The sequence below is a fragment of the Leucoraja erinacea genome, chromosome 28 (assembly GCF_028641065.1).
Source record: "Leucoraja erinacea ecotype New England chromosome 28, Leri_hhj_1, whole genome shotgun sequence".
NCBI classification, from domain to species: Eukaryota; Metazoa; Chordata; class Chondrichthyes; order Rajiformes; family Rajidae; genus Leucoraja; species Leucoraja erinaceus.
In genome coordinates this window covers 1142423-1160351 of record NC_073404.1, presented here as the reverse complement: position 1 = coordinate 1160351, position 17929 = coordinate 1142423, and the positions used below count along the sequence as shown (strand labels likewise).

The 17929-nt window shown below is 45.6% G+C and overlaps 1 protein-coding gene across 1 annotated transcript in view; it reads left to right on the top strand.

The window, feature by feature from the left end:
* Window positions 1-17929, top strand: part of cux1b (cut-like homeobox 1b) — a 445030-nt gene extending 427101 nt beyond the window's left edge. Inside the window, exons 16-23 of the mRNA XM_055657468.1 lie at window positions 1264-1327; window positions 1925-2028; window positions 4069-4185; window positions 5738-5821; window positions 10338-10394; window positions 10758-10838; window positions 13819-13883; window positions 16822-17929. Coding sequence (XP_055513443.1) covers window positions 1264-1327; window positions 1925-2028; window positions 4069-4185; window positions 5738-5821; window positions 10338-10394; window positions 10758-10838; window positions 13819-13883; window positions 16822-16882 — 633 coding nt within the window. The 3' untranslated portion in view covers window positions 16883-17929. The remainder of the gene's footprint in view (window positions 1-1263; window positions 1328-1924; window positions 2029-4068; window positions 4186-5737; window positions 5822-10337; window positions 10395-10757; window positions 10839-13818; window positions 13884-16821) is intronic.

The following is a 17929-nucleotide window of genomic DNA, read 5'->3' as shown; positions in this document are numbered from 1 at the left end:
TGATTTCTCATATTCCTGGAAGATCCTTTTTCATCCCTCCTTTCTGTGGCTTTGAGCAACTATGATCTATGAAGGGCGGGCGGCACAATGGCGCAGTGGTAGAGTTGCTGCCTTACAGCACTGGAGACCCGGGTTCCATCCTGACTATGGGTGCTGTCTGTGTGGAGTTTGTACGTTCTCCCTGAGACTGCGTGGGTTTACTCTGGGTGCTCCGGTTTCCTCCCACATTCCAAAGACGTGGAGCTTTGTCGATTAATTGGCTTCTGTAATTAAAAAAAATAGTTCCTGGTGTTTAGAATAGTGCTAGTATACGGGGAGATCACTAGTCGGACTTGGTGACCAGAAGGGCCTGTTTCTGCGCTGAATGTCTAAAGTCTCTCTGATAAAGAGAAATGTGAGGTATTGTATTTTGAGAAGACTGACATGGGCAGGACCTACACAGTGAATGGTGGTGCTTTGGGGAGTGTTATAAAACAGAGGGATCTAGGAGTGGAGGTACAAAGTTCCTTGATGGTGGAGTCACAGGTAGATAGGGTGGTCACATTGGCCAACATCAGTCACAGTAATTGACTCTAGAGGTTGGGAGGTCGTGTTGCAGTTGTACAGGACGTTGAAATAGACTGCATTTAGAATATTGTGTTCAGTTTTTGGGCACCATGTTACATGAAAGATGATGTCAAGTTGGAAAGGGTACAGAGAAGATTTACAAGGATGTTGCCAGGACTCGAAGATCTGAGCTGTAGGGAGAGGTTGAGTAGGCTGGGACTCTATTCCTTGGAGCACAGGAGGATGAGGGGTGATCTTATAGAGGCGTATAAAATCATGAAAGGAATAGATTGGGTAGATGCACAGAGTCTCTTGCCCCAAGTAGGGGAATCGAGAACCATTGATTTAAGGTGAGGGGGAAAAGATGAAATAGGAAACCTTTTCATCCAAAGAGTGGTGGGTGTATGGAACAAGCTGCTAGAGCAGGTAGTTGAGGCAGGAATATCGCAACGTTTAAGAAACAGTTAGACGGGTACATGAATGACAGGTTTAGAGTGTTATGGGTCAAATGCAGGCAGGTGGGTCTAGTGTTGATGGGACATATTGGTCGGTATAGGTAAGTTGGGTCGAAGGGCCTGTTTCCGCGCTGTATCACTCTATGACTATGACTCACTCAAGGTGTTTTTTCACCATAAATTATTTTTTCTTTGTATAACAAAGTAAATAACAGGACTTTACCAGTGTCTTCCATTAATCCTAATTTATCATTGGCACCAGGGAGCAGATGTCAGCAACATGGAGAAGATCCCTGAACCCATCAAGGAAGCTACAGCTCTCTTTGGTAAGAACACAGTCCGTAAACCTGTCGTGTGAAGATCAGTGTTTGCTGTACTGTACCGCCATCCTCTGACACCTAGGACCAAACACACTGGCTTGCTCACCCTGGATCCCATGTGATGTAATCCTCCAGAGCAGCCTACCATGCGGGAAGGACACAATGTGCTGGAGTACATGTGGGTCAGGGAGCATCCTGGAGTACATGTGGGTCAGGGAGCATCCTGGAGTACATGTGCAGGAAGGAACATCCTGCCGATGCCGATGCTGGTTCATACTGAATATTTGAAGAAGTGTTCTGGCCCAAAACGTCGCCTATTCCTTTTCTCCAGAGATGCTGCCTGACCCGCTTAGTTACTCCAGTCATTCTTGTTCCCTGGAGAATATGTTCGTGCAGACTTTACAGACTTCTGTGAATTGCCCCCTAGTGTGCACAATAGAACTAATGTGCGGGTGATTATTGGTCGGCACGGACTTGGTGGGCCGAAGGGCCTGTTTCCATGCTGTATCTAAACTAAACTGCGTGCTTCTGGGTGAGATATGTTCCAGCAGATATCCGTGATATGTCCAGGCTGTGGTCATGAAATCCACCTTTCTGTTGCAGCTTCTCCAAGCTCTGAGGTTCCACAGGGACAGATGGACTCTCTGCTCTCCATCATTTCAAGTCAGAGAGAAAGGTTCCGAGCCCGGAACCAGGAGCTGGAATCGGTACGTATGTGACAAAGCTTAGACAAGCCAGGGAGCAATGAAACCTTGTTCATGTGCAGCTCACAGATTAAACAGTATACGTGTGGTAATGATACATACAACAAAAGCACACGGCAGCACAATGGTACAAGATAATATGCAATCTGAAATAGTGAAAAAATATTGAAGTATAAAAAAGGAATAATTGAATGAGGTCGAGTTAGAAGCAAGAATATGTGGCAGCACTTCGAGAAGAGAATACAAAGAGATGATTGGTTCAGGATGTGTAGAAAGGCACTACAGATGTTCTCGGTATGGACACCTTTAAATCGGCGACACCGTGCGGACTGGGCGATCATTGTGCGGAACACCTACGCCCAGTCTGCCTTCGCCGAGGCGGTTTCCCGGTTGCTAAACACTTTAACTGCCCATCACATTCCCATACTGTTCTGTCCTGGGCCTCCTCCATTGTCAGAGTGAGGCCCAGCGCAAATTGGAAGTACAGTACCTCATATTTCACTTGGGCAGCTTACAGCCCAGCGGTATGAACTTTGATTTCTCTAATTTCAAGTAACTCTTACGTTCCCTCCCCCACCCTAGTCAACCTACTAGTTCCACTGCTCGCATCCCTGTATCTCTTCGTTGTCGCCTCTTTCCCAGCCAACAATGGGCCATTGTGGGCTCCACCCATTCTTGCTCATCTGTTGCCAGTCCCGTATTTTTCTTGCCTTTTCTTACCTCCAGTTCCCTCCCCTCTACTGTCAGTCTGAAGAAGGGGTCCGACCCAGAACATCGCCCACCCTTTTTCTCCAGAGATGCTGCCTGGCCCACTGAGTTACTCCAGCACTTTGTGTCTGTGACTGGTTCAGGAGTCTGATAGCTGTGGGGAAGAGGCTGTTCACATGTCTGGATGTTCGAGTTTTCAAGCTCCTGTACTTCTCCCAGAAGATATAATTGGGATAGACACAAAATGTTGGAGCAACTCCGCGGGACAGGCAGCATCTCTGGGGTGATGTTTCAGGCCGAACCCCTTCTTCAGACTTATGTGGACTTCAGGCCTCGACCTGAAACGTCACCCATCCCTTCTCCCCAGAGATGCTGCCTGGCCTGCTGAATTACTCAAGCATTGTGTGTCTACCTTCGGTTTAAACCAGCTTCAGCAGTTCCTTCCTATAGGTATAAATTGAGAATAGGAATGGCCAGAGTGACAGGTATCTTGCCTTCTTGATGCAACCCACTGTGGAGATGGACGGGATGAAAGGAAGTATGATGAGCCTGTGTTCACCACTCTGTGTGGGTTCAGGCGGTCAAGAGCAGAGCTGTGACAACACCTGGCTAAGGTGCATCCAGCTGAATACTCTCTCTAGAGCTTCTGTAGATGTTTCAGAGAATCCTCGTGAATGTACCAAATCTTCATAGATGCGTACGAAAGTAAATACGCTGATGGGCGATCTTGATCACCGCATCAGTGTGAAGGGACCAGGTTAGGTCGCTGGTGATATGGATACCAGGAACATGAAGCAGTCCAACATTTCTACCACAGCTTCATTGATTAGAAAAGAGTTGTGCTTGCCTGGGTCACAACCAGCTTGCTGACGTTGAGGGCTACATTGTTGTGCAGACACCAATCTATAAGGTTCTCAATCTCTTTCCTGTACATTGTCTCATTGTTGATGTAGATCTGAACAACTGCAATGGTATCATCGGTGACTGTAAAGATTGAACTGATGTATTGGCCACACATTCATGGGTCTTCAGGGTGGCACAGCAGTAGAGTTGCTGGTTCAGAACTATCTGCCACTTTATTTTTGTATTACAAGCTTGAGTTGGCCAGATATAAGACAGGAACTTTGCGCCTAGATTTCATGTTTCTCTAACACTTTCTTTGTGAACCATAAAACCTAGGTTTAACAGTTTTGTCTTGCAAGTTTAGAATGTAGTTAATTAGTGTGGCCAACACTTGCTTTTCATTGATGAATAGTGTGTGTGTGTAACTGTACGTTTGGCCATTTGATGGTCCCCTGCCTATCAGCTGACTTAGTCGGCCATTTTGTGTCCCAGGACCACCGAATGATGCAGCAGACATTGCACGCACTGCAGAGCGAGTTGGACAACCTGCGGGCCGACAACATCAAACTGTACGAGAAGATCAAGTTCCTGCAGAGCTACCCTGGCAGAGTGAGTGCGCCCTTCCAAACAACCGTTATAGAATCATAGAATTATATAGCATTGAAACAGGCCCTTCAACCCAACTTGCCCCCGTCGACCAACATGCCCCATCTACACTAGTCCCCCTACCCCTGTGTGCCCCATATCCCTCAAAACCTATCCTATCCATGTACCTGTCCAAATGACTTTTAAACATTATGATAGTACCTGTCACAACTATCTCCTCCGGCAGCTCGTTCCATATAGCCACACCCTCTGTAAAAAAAGTTGCCCCTCAGGTTCCTATGAAATCTCTCTCCCCCCACCCACCCCCTTCACCTTTAACTTATGTCCTCTGGTTCTTGATTTTTCTACTCCAGGTAAAAGACTCTGTGTGTCTACCCTATCTATTCATCTCATGATCTTATACACCTCAATATGATCACCTTTCATCCTCCTACACTCCAAGGATAGTCCTAGCCTGCCCAGTCTGCTGCGACTATGACGGGTGCTAGCCCTTTAGATGGAGCGCCTTGGTCAACAAGGATACGTTGGGCCGAAGGGCCTGTTTCCGTGCTGTATCCGTTCTGTGATGATATTCATGCATTGCTTCATTTCATAACTATCATGCATTGCGTTAGATCATCATTACAATAACTTTCAGGAATCACGGTGCAGCAGGGAACTGCTGCCTGTAGATCTAGTAACCGCCCTTAGTACTGTCATGGTCTGATGTACACACATATATTTCAGGAATCCCAAAGTCCAGTGGATTGCTCGAAGTGTGTGGGGGAGAGAGTTGCTGGAAAATTAGTGATTGGAAAAATATTGAGGACTAACATTGCTTTATGGCCCAGCATGGAATGAAATGGCTTCCTCCTGTATCATAACATGGAACTATTATCAGAGGTTGCGCGAGTCCAGGGATAAACGTGGTCTGTTCATAAAATGTCTGCTCGGTTCATTAGAAATTCACAGAATATATAATGTCTAATTAATCTAGCAGACGTCTGGGCACTGACAAATATGGGAAGATGGGTGAGGAAGCTTTCTGCGTAGATATGAAATGCGTTCAGTGAGTTAAGTGACAGAATAATGTGAGCTCAATGAACTGAAAGCTCCTTGAAGAAGGATTGATTGGGATCCTGGGCGGCACAGTGGTGCAGCAGTAGAGTTGCTGCCCTACAGCTCCAGAGACCCGGGTTCGATCCTGACTACGGGTGCTGTCTGTGCGGAGTTTGTACGTTCTGCCTGTGACCGCGTGGGTTTTCTCCGGTGGCTCCAGTTTCCTCCCACACTTCAAAGACGTGCAGGTTGGTAGGATGATTGGCTTCGGTAAATTGTAAATTGTCCCTGGTGTGTAGGATGCTGCTAGTGTGCGGGGGATGACTGGTCAGCGTGGACTCGGTGGGTTAAAGGGCCTGTTTCCACGCTGTATTTCTCTAAACTATGACAACAGGAGGATGATCACAGGCTCAGGACAGCCCAGTGGCGGGGGCCCCTGTCCCATCCAATAACAGGAGCAGCGTAACCGGGGCGAGCCACATGTATATGTTTCTGATGCTGATGTTTGTGTCCACAGGGAGGCAGCAGTGACGACACTGAACTCCGCTACTCCTCCCAGTATGAGGAGCGCCTGGATCCATTTGCCTCTTTCGGCAGGAAGGTTGGATATCTTAAATAAAGTCCTGTTCAACATCGATTCTATCTTAGCTAAAATGTATCGAGTTATCAGCTGTGTATAGTGAAGCACGGCTACCTTCCTACTCTTTATGTATTTTTAAAGTTTAGAAATACAACAGCAGAGGAACTGCACTCTGGCCCACAATGTCAGTGCCAACTACAATGCCAATGTAAGTTAGATAGAGCTCTTCGGGCTAACGGAATCAAAGGATATAGGGAGAAGGCAGGAACGGGGTACTGATTTTGGATGATCAGCCATGATTGTATTGAATGGTGATGCTGGATCGAAGGGCTGAATGGTCTACTCCTGCACCTATTTTCTATGTTTATGTTGCTAAATTATTCAGCCTCTACAGAGTCCATATCCCGCCCCTTGCTTGTTGACATGTTTAAATTCCTCTTTGACATCACTAACATGTCTGCCAAAACCACCTCCACTGGCAGCATGTTCCAGACACTTACCACCCTCAACTTAATCTAATACTCTAGTCTTTGACATTTCCATCCTGGGAAAATGACTCCTGTGGCTATCTCTAATCCCAAGATAGACACAAAGTGCTGGAGTAACTCAGCGGGACAGGCAGCATCACTGGAGAAAATGAATGGGTGACGTTTTGGGTTGGGCCCTACTTCAGATTACAGTCTGAAGAAGTGTACCGACCCAAAATGTCACCCATTCATTTTCTCCAGAGATGTTGCTGACCTGCTGAGTTACTCCAGCACTTTGTGTCTATCTTTGATATAAACCAGCTTCTGCAGTTCCTTTCTACACATATCTGTAATCCAAATTTGTCTAACACTTCCTTGTAGCTCAAGAAAAAGACACAAATTGCAGGAGGTCAGGCAGCATCTCTAAAGGACATGGATAGGTGATGTTTTGTGTTGGGACCTTCTTCAGACTGAAAGTAGTAAGGGGGAGAAGGTTGGAAAAGATGTGGTGTTGGCACAAAGTCTGGAAAGTGATAGGTGGATACAGGTGAAGGGGGTTGTATTTCCTTCTAACAAATACGCTCCAATCCAGGCAACGTCCCGGTGAACCTCTCGTTCACCTTCACCAAGGCCTCCACATCCTCCCTGACCAATAAAGGCAAGCAAGTGTACACCTTCTTTTCCACTCCATCTTTTTGTGATGGACTTTAAAGGTCCTGCCATTTCCTGTATTCTTTCCTCTCGTATTCTTTCCACCCAAATGCAACACATCACACTGGTCCAGATTCGACTTCATCGGCCATTTCTCCACTCATATTTTCAAGATCTACACCCTGCTGCATACTTTAACAATCTTCCTCAGTATCCATAACACTGCCAATGTTTCTGTTATCTGCAAATTTACTAATCTACCACTCCCGTGTCTCTAAAGCACCATAAACCGCGAGAAACATAAGTAAAACAAACATTAAATGTAAATTGAATGTGCTTACGCTTCCTTCTGCAGGTACAGGGCCCTAGTGAGACCACACCTGGAGTATTGGGTGCAGTTTTGGTCTCCAAATTTGAGGAAGGACATTCTTGCTATTGAGGGAGTGCAGCGTAGGTTCACAAGGTTAATTCCCGGGATGGTGGGACTGTCATATATTGAAAGAATGGAGTGACTGGGCTTGTATACTCTGGAATTTAGAAGGATGAGAGGGGATATTATTGAAACATATAAGATTATTAAGGGATTGAACACGCTGGAGGCAGGAAACATGTGCCTGATGTTGGGGGAGTCCAGAACCAGGGGCCACAGTTTAAGAATAAGGGGTTGGCCATTTAGAACGGAAATGAGGAAAAACATTTTCACCCAGAGAGTTGTGAATCTGTGGAATTCTCTGCCTCCGAAGGCATTGGAGGCCAATTCTCTGGATGCTTTCAAGAGAGAGTTGGATAGAGCACTTATCTGAAATTGTGCCCTAGTTCTAACTCATTAACAGAGTTTGTGCATACCTGAGGCACCAGTTTGAAGTGGTCCATTTGAACCAAGTGTTACACGCACGTAACTGAAGACACTAGTTTACAAAAAAGACGTTGGGGTAACTCAGCAGGTCAGGCAGCAACTCTGAAAAACATGGATAGGCAACTTTTCAGGTTTGAAGAAGGATCCCGACCTGAAACATCACCTACCCATGTTCTCCAGTAATGTTGCCTGACCCGTTGATTTACTCCAGCATTCTGTGTCTTCTTTTGAACCAACTGTTAAGTTAGCCAAAACGCTGCATGTGTTATCTATGATGCTCAATCTCATGAGCTCATACCTTGTGCCGTTGCATCTTGCCGGCTGTCTTTTGGAAAGTAGAAACATATAAAATTCTTGAAAATTTCTTAAAGGATTGGACAAGCTAGATGCAGGAAAATTGTTCCGAATGTTGGAGAATCCCAGAACCAGGGGTCATAGTTTAAGAATAAGGGGTAGGGCATTTAGGACTGAGATGAGGAAAAACATCTTCAACCAGAGAATTTCTGGAATTCTCTGCCACAGAAGCAGTGGAGGCCAATTCATTGGATGTTTTCAAGAGTGAGTTAGATATAGCTCTTAGGGCTAACGGAATCAAGTGATATGGGGTGAAAGCAGGAATGGGGTACTGATTCAGGATGGTTAGCCATGATCATATTGAATGGTGGTGCTGGCACGATGGGCCGAATGGCCTACTCCACCTATTTTTCTATGTTTCTAACGGGTTAATTATGGCCAGTAAGCACGGCTTCTTACACGGGAACTCTTGTCTTACTAACTTGAACAAGGTTTTGAGGAGGTGACGAAGGTGATCGACCAGGGTAGGGGAATGTTGCCTACATGTACGGCATTTAATAAAGTCCCCCATTGTAGGCTGATCCAGAAGATTAAAATGTATAGGATTAACTGTGACTTTGTTTCAGAACTGGCTTACGGATAGAAGACAGAAGGTTGTGGTGGAAGAAACAGTATTCAGGCTGAAGATCTATTAGCAGTGGAGCTGTGCGGGGACCTCTGTTGTTTGTGATATATCTCAATGACTTTGTCATAAACATAGATGACTTGGGTAGTAAGTTTTCAGCTTACACCAAGGTTGCTGGGGTTGCCGACTGTGAGGAAGGCTGTCAATGTATACAACAGGATAAGGATCCGGTAGGAACAGGTGGAGAAATGGCAAATAGGGTTTGATCCAAGCACTGTGAGGTGTTGCATTTTGGGAGGTCAAATGTTAGTGGAAAATATACAATTAATGGCAAGACCCTGAACAGCATTGACGTGCAGAGATGTCATAACTGTCTGAAAGTGGCAACACATGGGATAGAATGGCAAAGAAGGCGTATGGTAAGCTTACCTTCATTGATTGGGGCAGGAAGTCATGATGCAGCTCTATAGGACTTTGGTTAGGCCACATTGGAGTATTGCGTGCAGTTCTGGTCACCCCATAACAGGGAGGATGTGGAGAGGATGCAGAAGAGATTTACCAAGATGCTGCCTGGATTAGCTACAAGGAGAGGTTGGACAAACTTGGATTGTTTTCTCTGAAACGCCAGAGGTCGAGAGGAGACATGATGGAAGTATATTAATTATGAGACATAGATTGGGTAGACAGTCAGAACATTTTTCCCAGGGTGGAAATGGCAATGGACAAAATTTGTGTCCTCTTGTGTATTAACCAGCATGTGCAGTTTCTTGTTTCTGTATCTAACGTTTAAAGGAGATATGTGGGGAAGGTTTATTTACACAGTGGGTAGTGAGTGCCTGGAACATACTGCAGGGGGTGGTGGTGGAGGCAGATATTATAGTGGCGTTTGAGAGGCACACGGATATGCAGAGAATGGTGGGTATGGTTTATATGCAGGCAGAGGAGATTTATCTAACGACATCTTGTCTGGCACAGATATCTTGGACCAAAGGGCTTGTTCTCGTGCTGTACTGTGTTCTATTTAACCCTCTGATTCTATGGCTCCCACCTCCGCTTTCTTGATTTGAGGGGAGAAATCTCAAGCTATTTCTGACCACACACGTCACAGCAGATGAGTTGGTTATCCAACGAGTGGATCACAAACAGTAGAAAATCAGAAGGATTATGAACATTCAAAGTTCCTTTCAACCAACTGTCATGTGGAATGTGCACATAGAAAATGAGAAGCGTCCCAACCCGAAACGTCACCTATCCATGTTCTCCCAAGATGCTGCCTGACCATTTTGAAGGCACTGGGCCCGTACTCGCTTGAGTTTAAAAGGATGAGGGGGGACCTAATTGAAACTTACCCAATAGTGCAAGGCCTGGATAGAGTGAATGTGGATAGGATGTTTCCACTAGTGGGAGTGTCTAGGGCCAGAGGCCTTTGCCTCAGAATAAAAGGATGTATCTTTAGAAAGGAGAGGAGGAGGAATGTCTTGCGTCAGAGGGTGGTGAATCTGTGGAATTCATTGCCACAGGCGGAAAGCTGGAATATTCCAGCATTTTGTCTTTTATTGGAGACATGACACTTGTTTCTTCTGAATGTGCCGGTCTGGGCGTAAACTGGTTGGTTTACACTGTCTGTGCTCATATTGTGTCTAGGAACGACAGCGCAGATACCTGAGCCTCAGCCCCTGGGACAAGGCAACTCTCAGCATGGTGAGTGTGTTCACGTTGTTAGTCTCTATACCTATACTGGACTCGCTGGATGTCCCTATCCAGCTATCTAGCAAGTTAAACAATTAATCCAATAAAGACCCGTAGACACGAGATGTCGTTGATTCGTTACTGTATTCAAGTCACTAAATACATGTAAGAAACCAGCCAGGGTGAAACATTCTTAAGTGTGTGCCACGTTGTTAGTCTCTATACCCGTGATGCTGGTGCAAAGCAACATTTCCATTGTCGCAGTAACTCACCTTGCTCGTGCTCATGACAGTAAACTCCGCTTCACTTCATTTGCTGAACAAATCGTTGAGTTCTTACATTTTGCGCGTTGTCTAAGTCTCTTCTTTGTTCCAGGGCCGCGTCATCCTGTCAAACAAATTGGCCCGGACCATCGCCTTCTTCTACACTGTGCTGCTGCACTGTCTGGTCTTCCTGGTGAGTAGCTTCCAGTGGTGCCTGCTTGCCTGGCCATTGGCACACTGTGTAAAACCATCTCCAAATTCACCAGTGCAAGAGTTTCAATGAGTCCAGTGATCTGCACCCACTGCTGCCATTGCCGTGCCTATCCCTCAGACACCCAGCGTAAGACACTGCATGTAACTGCAGCTTTCATGGATCGCACACCGCACTTCCCTCAATTCACAGGCAATCTGGGAGAACTACTTCATTGAAGACCCTTGGACTATATTTGATCAGACTTTACTGACTTTGGGACAGTTGATAGGGGAAAGGGTTCTGACTGCGTACCCTCTCATAATTTTATATGCATTTACTGTTTCCCTTCAACCTCCGACGTTCCAGGAAAAATAAACCAAGTCTGTTCAACCTCGCTCTGTAGCTGAAACCATAACAAGAGGATTTCAGTATAGGAGTCATTTAATTGTTATATGGTTATATTATATATGGAGTAAAGGGATTCTTCTGCAGTTGTATCGGGCTCTGGTGAGACCACATCTGGAGTATTGTGTACAGTTTTTGTCTCCTAATTTGAGGAAGGACATCCTTGTGATCGAGGCAGTGCAGCGCAAGTTCACTAGATTGATCCCTGGGATGGCGGGACTGTCATATGAGGAAAGATTGAAAAGCCTAGGCTTGTATTCACTGGAGTTTAGAAGGATGAGGGGGATCTTATAGAAACATATAAAATTATAAATGGACTGGAGAAGCTAGATGCAGGAAAATTGTTCCCTATGTTGAGCGAGTCCAGAACCAGGGGCCACAGTCTTAGAATAAAGGGGAGGTCATTTAAGACTGAGGTGAGAAAAAACTTTTTCTCCCAGAGAGTTGTGAAGTTATGGAATTCCCTGCCACAGAGGGCAGTGGAGGCCAAATCACTGGATGGATTTAAGAGAGAGTTAGATAGAGCTCTAGGGGCTAGTGGAGTCAAGGGATATGGGGAGAAGGCAGGCACGGGTTATTGATAGGGGACGATCAGCCATGATCACAATGAATGGCGGTGCTGGCTCGAAGGGCTGAATGGCCTCCTCCATCATCTATTTGCTATGTTTCTAAACCCTCTAATCCAGGCAGCATCCTGGTAAACTGGTAAAAATCACTGAATCAAGCACTTGATCAATAAATCTTTATTTTAACAAAACACAATTACAGTTCAACTACTGATCCTATCCCACCGTGGGTTTGATCCTCGTACCTGCCTGATCAAGCCCTCAAGGCCTCGCTCATACAGAGACACTCCAGAAGGTCACGCAGTCCCAAGCCCTCTCCCAGAAGATCAACGCGGGACCTGGTGACAGCGGACCTTTATAGGTCCTGGGACCTCGAGGGGCCGAACCACATGGGGGTGGTCTCTTTACAATCCAATTACAGATATTGATTAATCCCATACATAACAGACATTTCCCTAACACAATAATACAGCAGCTTAATACATTGTATTCAAACAGGACTTCTCAAGGAACCAAACATTGCCACATTTACCCTGATCTGCAAGAAACCCAGACAAGGCTCAACACCTCATCCAACTAACACTCGGCAAAGTAGAACTCTGCAACATTATTTATAATTATTTACAAGGTGTATGACTGGTTTGCAGTCATCCGATCCATTCTATGCATTTTGTACCTAATTGGCAGGGTCTGCAGATGTTCTTATTCTTTACCTTGCAGCTTCTATCTAGGCTCTAGACAAACTGGCACCACTCCGCAGCTTGTCCCAGTTCTGCAGAGAGCAATTCCAAATTGACCAAATCTTCCAGCAGCCCTGAAGCTTTTACCCCATTTTAAAGCCTAGCCTCTCCAATTTGGCCAGAATTAACACCTCCACATCTTCCCTGTAATGGGGTGACCGGAACTGCATGCAAGAATTCAAATGTGGCCTAACCACAGTCCTATGGAGCTGCATCATGACATGCTGACTTTTATCTTCAACGCCCCTAGCAATGAAGGCAAGCATACAATACGCCTTCTTTACCACCCTGTCTATTTGTGCTGCCCCTTCAGTGAGCTATGAACTTGGACTTCACGATCCCTCTGCACATCAATGCTGTCACGCCATTAATGGTATACTTTCCCCCTTTCATTCAGCATCACCTCACACTTGCTCGGATTAAACTCCATCTGCCATTGTTCTGCCCTTTTCTGCAGCTATTCTAAATCCCACTGCACCTTCTGACAGCCTTCCTCACTGTCTGCAACTACTCCAGTTTTGGTGTTGTCAGCAGACCTACTGCCTAACCTATCTACATTTATGTCCCAGTCATTTATATAACAGCAGAGGTCCTCGTCAAGGTCAAGGCCCCTGCAATCTCCTCTCTTGCCTTCCTCAATAACCTGGGATGGATCAGGCCCTGGGGACATCCACCTTAATGCTCTTCAAGAGCCCCAGCTCCCTCAATCTCCAAATGTCCTATATTTGCATTTTTAAACATATTTGTATTTAGTTTAGAGATATGGTTACAGGACCTTTGACCCACGAGTCCGTGCTGACCAGCGAACACCCTGTACTACTGTCCTACACACACTGGGGACAATTTACAATTTTACTGACGCCAATTAACCTACAAGCTTGTAAGTCTTTGGAGTGTGGGGGGAAACCGGAGCACCCAGAGAAAACCCACGGGGAGAACGTACAAACTGAGTACAGGCAGCACCCGTGGTCAGCATGGAACGCGGCTCTCTGACCCTGTAAGGCAGCAACTCTACCGCTGCACCACCTTGATCTCACTGCACACTGATCTCGCTGTCCTCCAAGTATTCTCCTGGGTGAATACAGATGTAACGTAATCGTTTTGTAACTCACCTCCATCCTCCTTCCGACATCCTGTTTCCTTCCCTGAGTTTCACGCAGGCTTTCTGGATATATGATATCTGCAGTATTTCAGGGTTATTGGGGTCGAGCAGGTGTTTTTTCACCACGTACCGAGAGTAAGACTCTAGTGATGTCCTTTGTTTTCCAGGTGCTGTACAAGGTGGCTTGGAGTGAGAGTGTGGGCCGCGACTGTGCCACCTATTGTGCAAAGAAGTGAGTATTTCACCGGAGACCTGCGGGGGGAGGTGCGCCGGGTGACCCTCAGCACGGGAGCTTCCCCACTGCAGCCCAAAGCTTAGTCCTTGACCTTCTCACAGGCTTTCTGCATATCAGGATTGTTGCCGTACAAAGCGCAGCAGGAAGAACGGTGGAAGCAGCATGAATAACGCCACTGAGTTCATTTGTAAATAAATCAGATGCCAAAAGAAAGTTGATTGAAAGCAGGTAAATCAGAAGATGAAAGTCATCAGGTTGTTTATGTTGGGAAGTTAATCGAAGAATGTACTATGTTTCAAGAGCAGGAAATGCAGTAAAATCTAATGGCCTTTTCCATGGGTCACTGCACCTGGGGCAGTGCTCTCAAATGTCTCTTGTTCTCATTTACAATTCCCCCGCAGAGACCTTCCCAGTAATTCTACCCGCTCAGCTGCTCCGCAGGGACAACAGTGCTTCCAGACTTCCTTCCTCGCCGGCATTTTCAGTGGAATTGGGAAATTATATTCTGGGATAATCTACACAATTGGATCAACTCGGATTCCTTGCCTTTGTTATAAACAAAAGCCCGGCTGCCTGAGTCTCACTTCATGGCTGGGAATCCTGCAGCACAGGCCCACTGTGAGCATGCCCACCATCAGACCCATCTACACATCCTACACTTTAACTCCCCCTCCCATTCCCACACTGACCTTTCTGTCCTGGGCCTCCACCACTGTCAGAGTGAGGCCTAACACAAATTGGAGAAACAGTACCTCATATTTCACTTGCGCAGCTTACACCCCAGCGGTATGATATTGATTTCTCTAATTTCAAGTAACCCTGCTTTTCTCTCTCTCCGTCCCTCCCCCATCCTAGTTCTCCGACTAGTTTCACTGTCCGCCTCCTTGTCACCTTCCCCTCAGCCACCAATGAACCATGCTACATTTCCTTATCAGCGTCTGCTTTGATCTGTCATTTCACACCTTACCCTTCCATATCTCTGTCTCCCACTCTCCTGACTCTCAATCTGAAGAAGGGTCTCCACCCGAAACGTCCCCCATTCCGTCTCTCCAGAGATGCTGCCTGTGCCGCTGAGTTACTCCAGCTTTTTATGTCTACGGTTTAAACCAACATCTACAGTTCCTTCCTACACATTTCGGACAAGTTATGATCACAAGCAGTGTGTTCTACCTTGACCTGATGATTCAAAATATATTTCTGCCTCTATCGTCCTCTCTGACAATGTGTACCACATTCCAACCACACTCTGGGTGAAAGGTCACACCCTCACATTACCTCACGCCCTCCAGCTGAAGTGAGTTAAAACGGTGCACAACCCAGACATCCAGTAGGTCTTGGCAGACAAAGCACAAATGTTCAGTAAAACATTTGCTGAGTCTACGCTTGGTCACTGAGGAGGACTTAGACGACAGCGAGATCAGTGTGGAGAATACAAATGTGCCGGGACAGTTTGAGATTGAGAATCTCACTGAGATTCCTGATGAGCATTAAGGTGGATATGTCCCCTGGGCCTGATGGGATTTACCCCAAGTAATTGAGGGAGGCAAGAGAGGAGATTGCGGGAACCTTGACCAGGATCGTTGCTTCTTCTCTAGTCACAGGCAAGGTCCTGGTGGACTGGAGAAGAGCCAATGTTGTTCCTTTGTTTCAGAAGGGAAGTGGAGAGAATCCAGGGAACAAGAGGTCGGTGAGCCTCACGTCAGTGGTAGGGAAGCTAATGGAGAGAGTGCAAGTGTTGAGTAAAACATTGTTCACAGGCATTGCCAAGTGGGGTGGACTCTGAACAAAAGATCCGGAAGTGGAGGACATCTGGCTTCTCAATAACATTATGATCGATCTACATCAACACACCCTCTTGCACAAACTCCATATTAACTTGTTTATGTCCAAAAACCCATCAATGACACTGGATTATAGTCCACAACTGCCTCCTCAGCCCTTTGTGTACAGGTTAAAGAAATGTTGCCTTGTCTCTGTTCTGAGACTGTGGCCCTGAGGCAGGGAGGAACATCATTGCTGTATTTTCCACATTCAGTGCCTTAAGTATGTTCGCTGATTCATTCAAATCATCTCTCATTCTTCTCAAACAAGAGAGCATGATTACCCAGTCTCATCCCCAATCAGATGAACCTTTATGGAACTCCTGTAGATTATTTCATGGAGATCCAACTCGTAAGTTCATAAACCATAGGAGGACAATTACACCATTTGGACCATTGAGTCTACTCCGCCATTCAATCATGGTTGATTTATTTTGTCCATTCTCCTGCCTTCTTCCCATAACCTTTGACAACCGTACTGATCAAGAATCTGTCAATCGCCCCTTTAAAAATGCCTCCTCCTGTACACAATATTCCACCTGCTCACCCACAAACGCACTGTATCTTTGTAACAACCAGTTTACAGTTTAATGTCCTTTTACTGGTGGAATTTTTCCTTTTGTTCGTTAAAAATGAATAGCCTGTATTAAATCAATTTCAGCGATTAGGTGGTAGACACAAAATGCTGGCGTAACTCAGCGGGACAGGCAGCATCTCTTGAGAGAAGGAATGGGTGACGTTTCAGGTTGAGACCCTTCTGCAGACGATCAGATGGTCTGTAAAAACACCTTCAGTGCCTTCCTTTCTATTTTCTTGACGATTTCTCTTTAAATAACTTCTGGACAGGTTGACTGGTCAAAGTTACCCTAACCAGTAATAATAACCCTGCTTGTCAACACTGAGTCTGAGGAATGGCCCGACTCAGAATGCCACCCGTCCATTTTCTGTAGCGATGCTGCCTAACCCACTGCGTTACTCCAGTTTGTTTCTATCTTGTATCAGAAATGATGTCCATTTTAACACTTTAGATGCCCTTCGAGCCTGTCCTGTGCCCAATCTCAGGCATTGAAGTTCGGGAGTTGCTGGTAATTTAGGTTCTTTGTTTTTTTTTCCAGATATTCTGATCACCTGCACAAATTCCATGAGAATGGAGAAGAAAAGGGAATGTGGCAGTGAAGTGGAGGATTGTGTCCAGCCAGGGCACCTGCGGTCTCACCTTGGGTGAAGTCTCATCACACACTCTAATAGTCAAGCTCTGCTTTAAATTTCAATTATCATGGAATTACTTTTGATGAATCAGCAAAACAATATTCACTTTCTTGTTCCCTCCATTAATAGAGAAACTGATTGTTGTGGAACATAATCGCTGTGCTTTTCCTGTCTCTCGCTCCGTAAACAGTGTAACCCTGCTAGAATGTAGCCATTGATGAATATTGCAAAGGTGAATTACTGATGGTGTAGGAAGGAACTGCAGATGCAGGTTTACACCGGAGAGAGACACAAACTGCTGGAGTAACTCAGCGGGAAAGGCAGCATCTCTGGAGTATAGGAATGGGACCCATGACATCTCGACCCAAAACGTCACCCATTCCTTCTATCCAGGGATGCTGCCTGTCCCGCTGAGATACTGCAGCATTTTGTGTCTATCTTTGAATTACTGATGGTTTGTGTGGGAGTTACCCCACAGCTCTGCCCATCTGTAAGCAGTCCTGACAAATTTCTAGCTCTCACTCACCTTGTAGTTACAACAAGTAACAGAGAGATATAATTAATAATGCTTTGTGAAATAATTAAGAGTTTTGATTTGCTTTTTAACAGATTTAGTTGATGGATAGTGGAGAGGATATTGAGCTTACTGAAAGCTCCCAGGTTTCATTGTTAGAATCTAAATCTGATGCTGAATTTTACAAATATGCTCAATGTTAACTTGTTAATTCATGATTCTTATTTTCCCTGGCGAGATTGTTAATTGGTGCGTATTATTTGCTAAATTATTTGATTATTTACCATAAACTGATAGAATGGGTTTCTGGCTACTGAAAGTCAGCCCATATTGTTTTCCAGCGGTGAATCTGAATCTAGCAAGACCAATGTATCCCCTACCAATAGGCTGGGAGTTTGTCTTAAACTCTGGTGTTATTTTTGATCACTCATCCTTCTGCTGCACGTGTTCTGGGTGAAAGAATTAAAGCTTTAAGTTTGAATAAAGTGCTTTGCATCAAT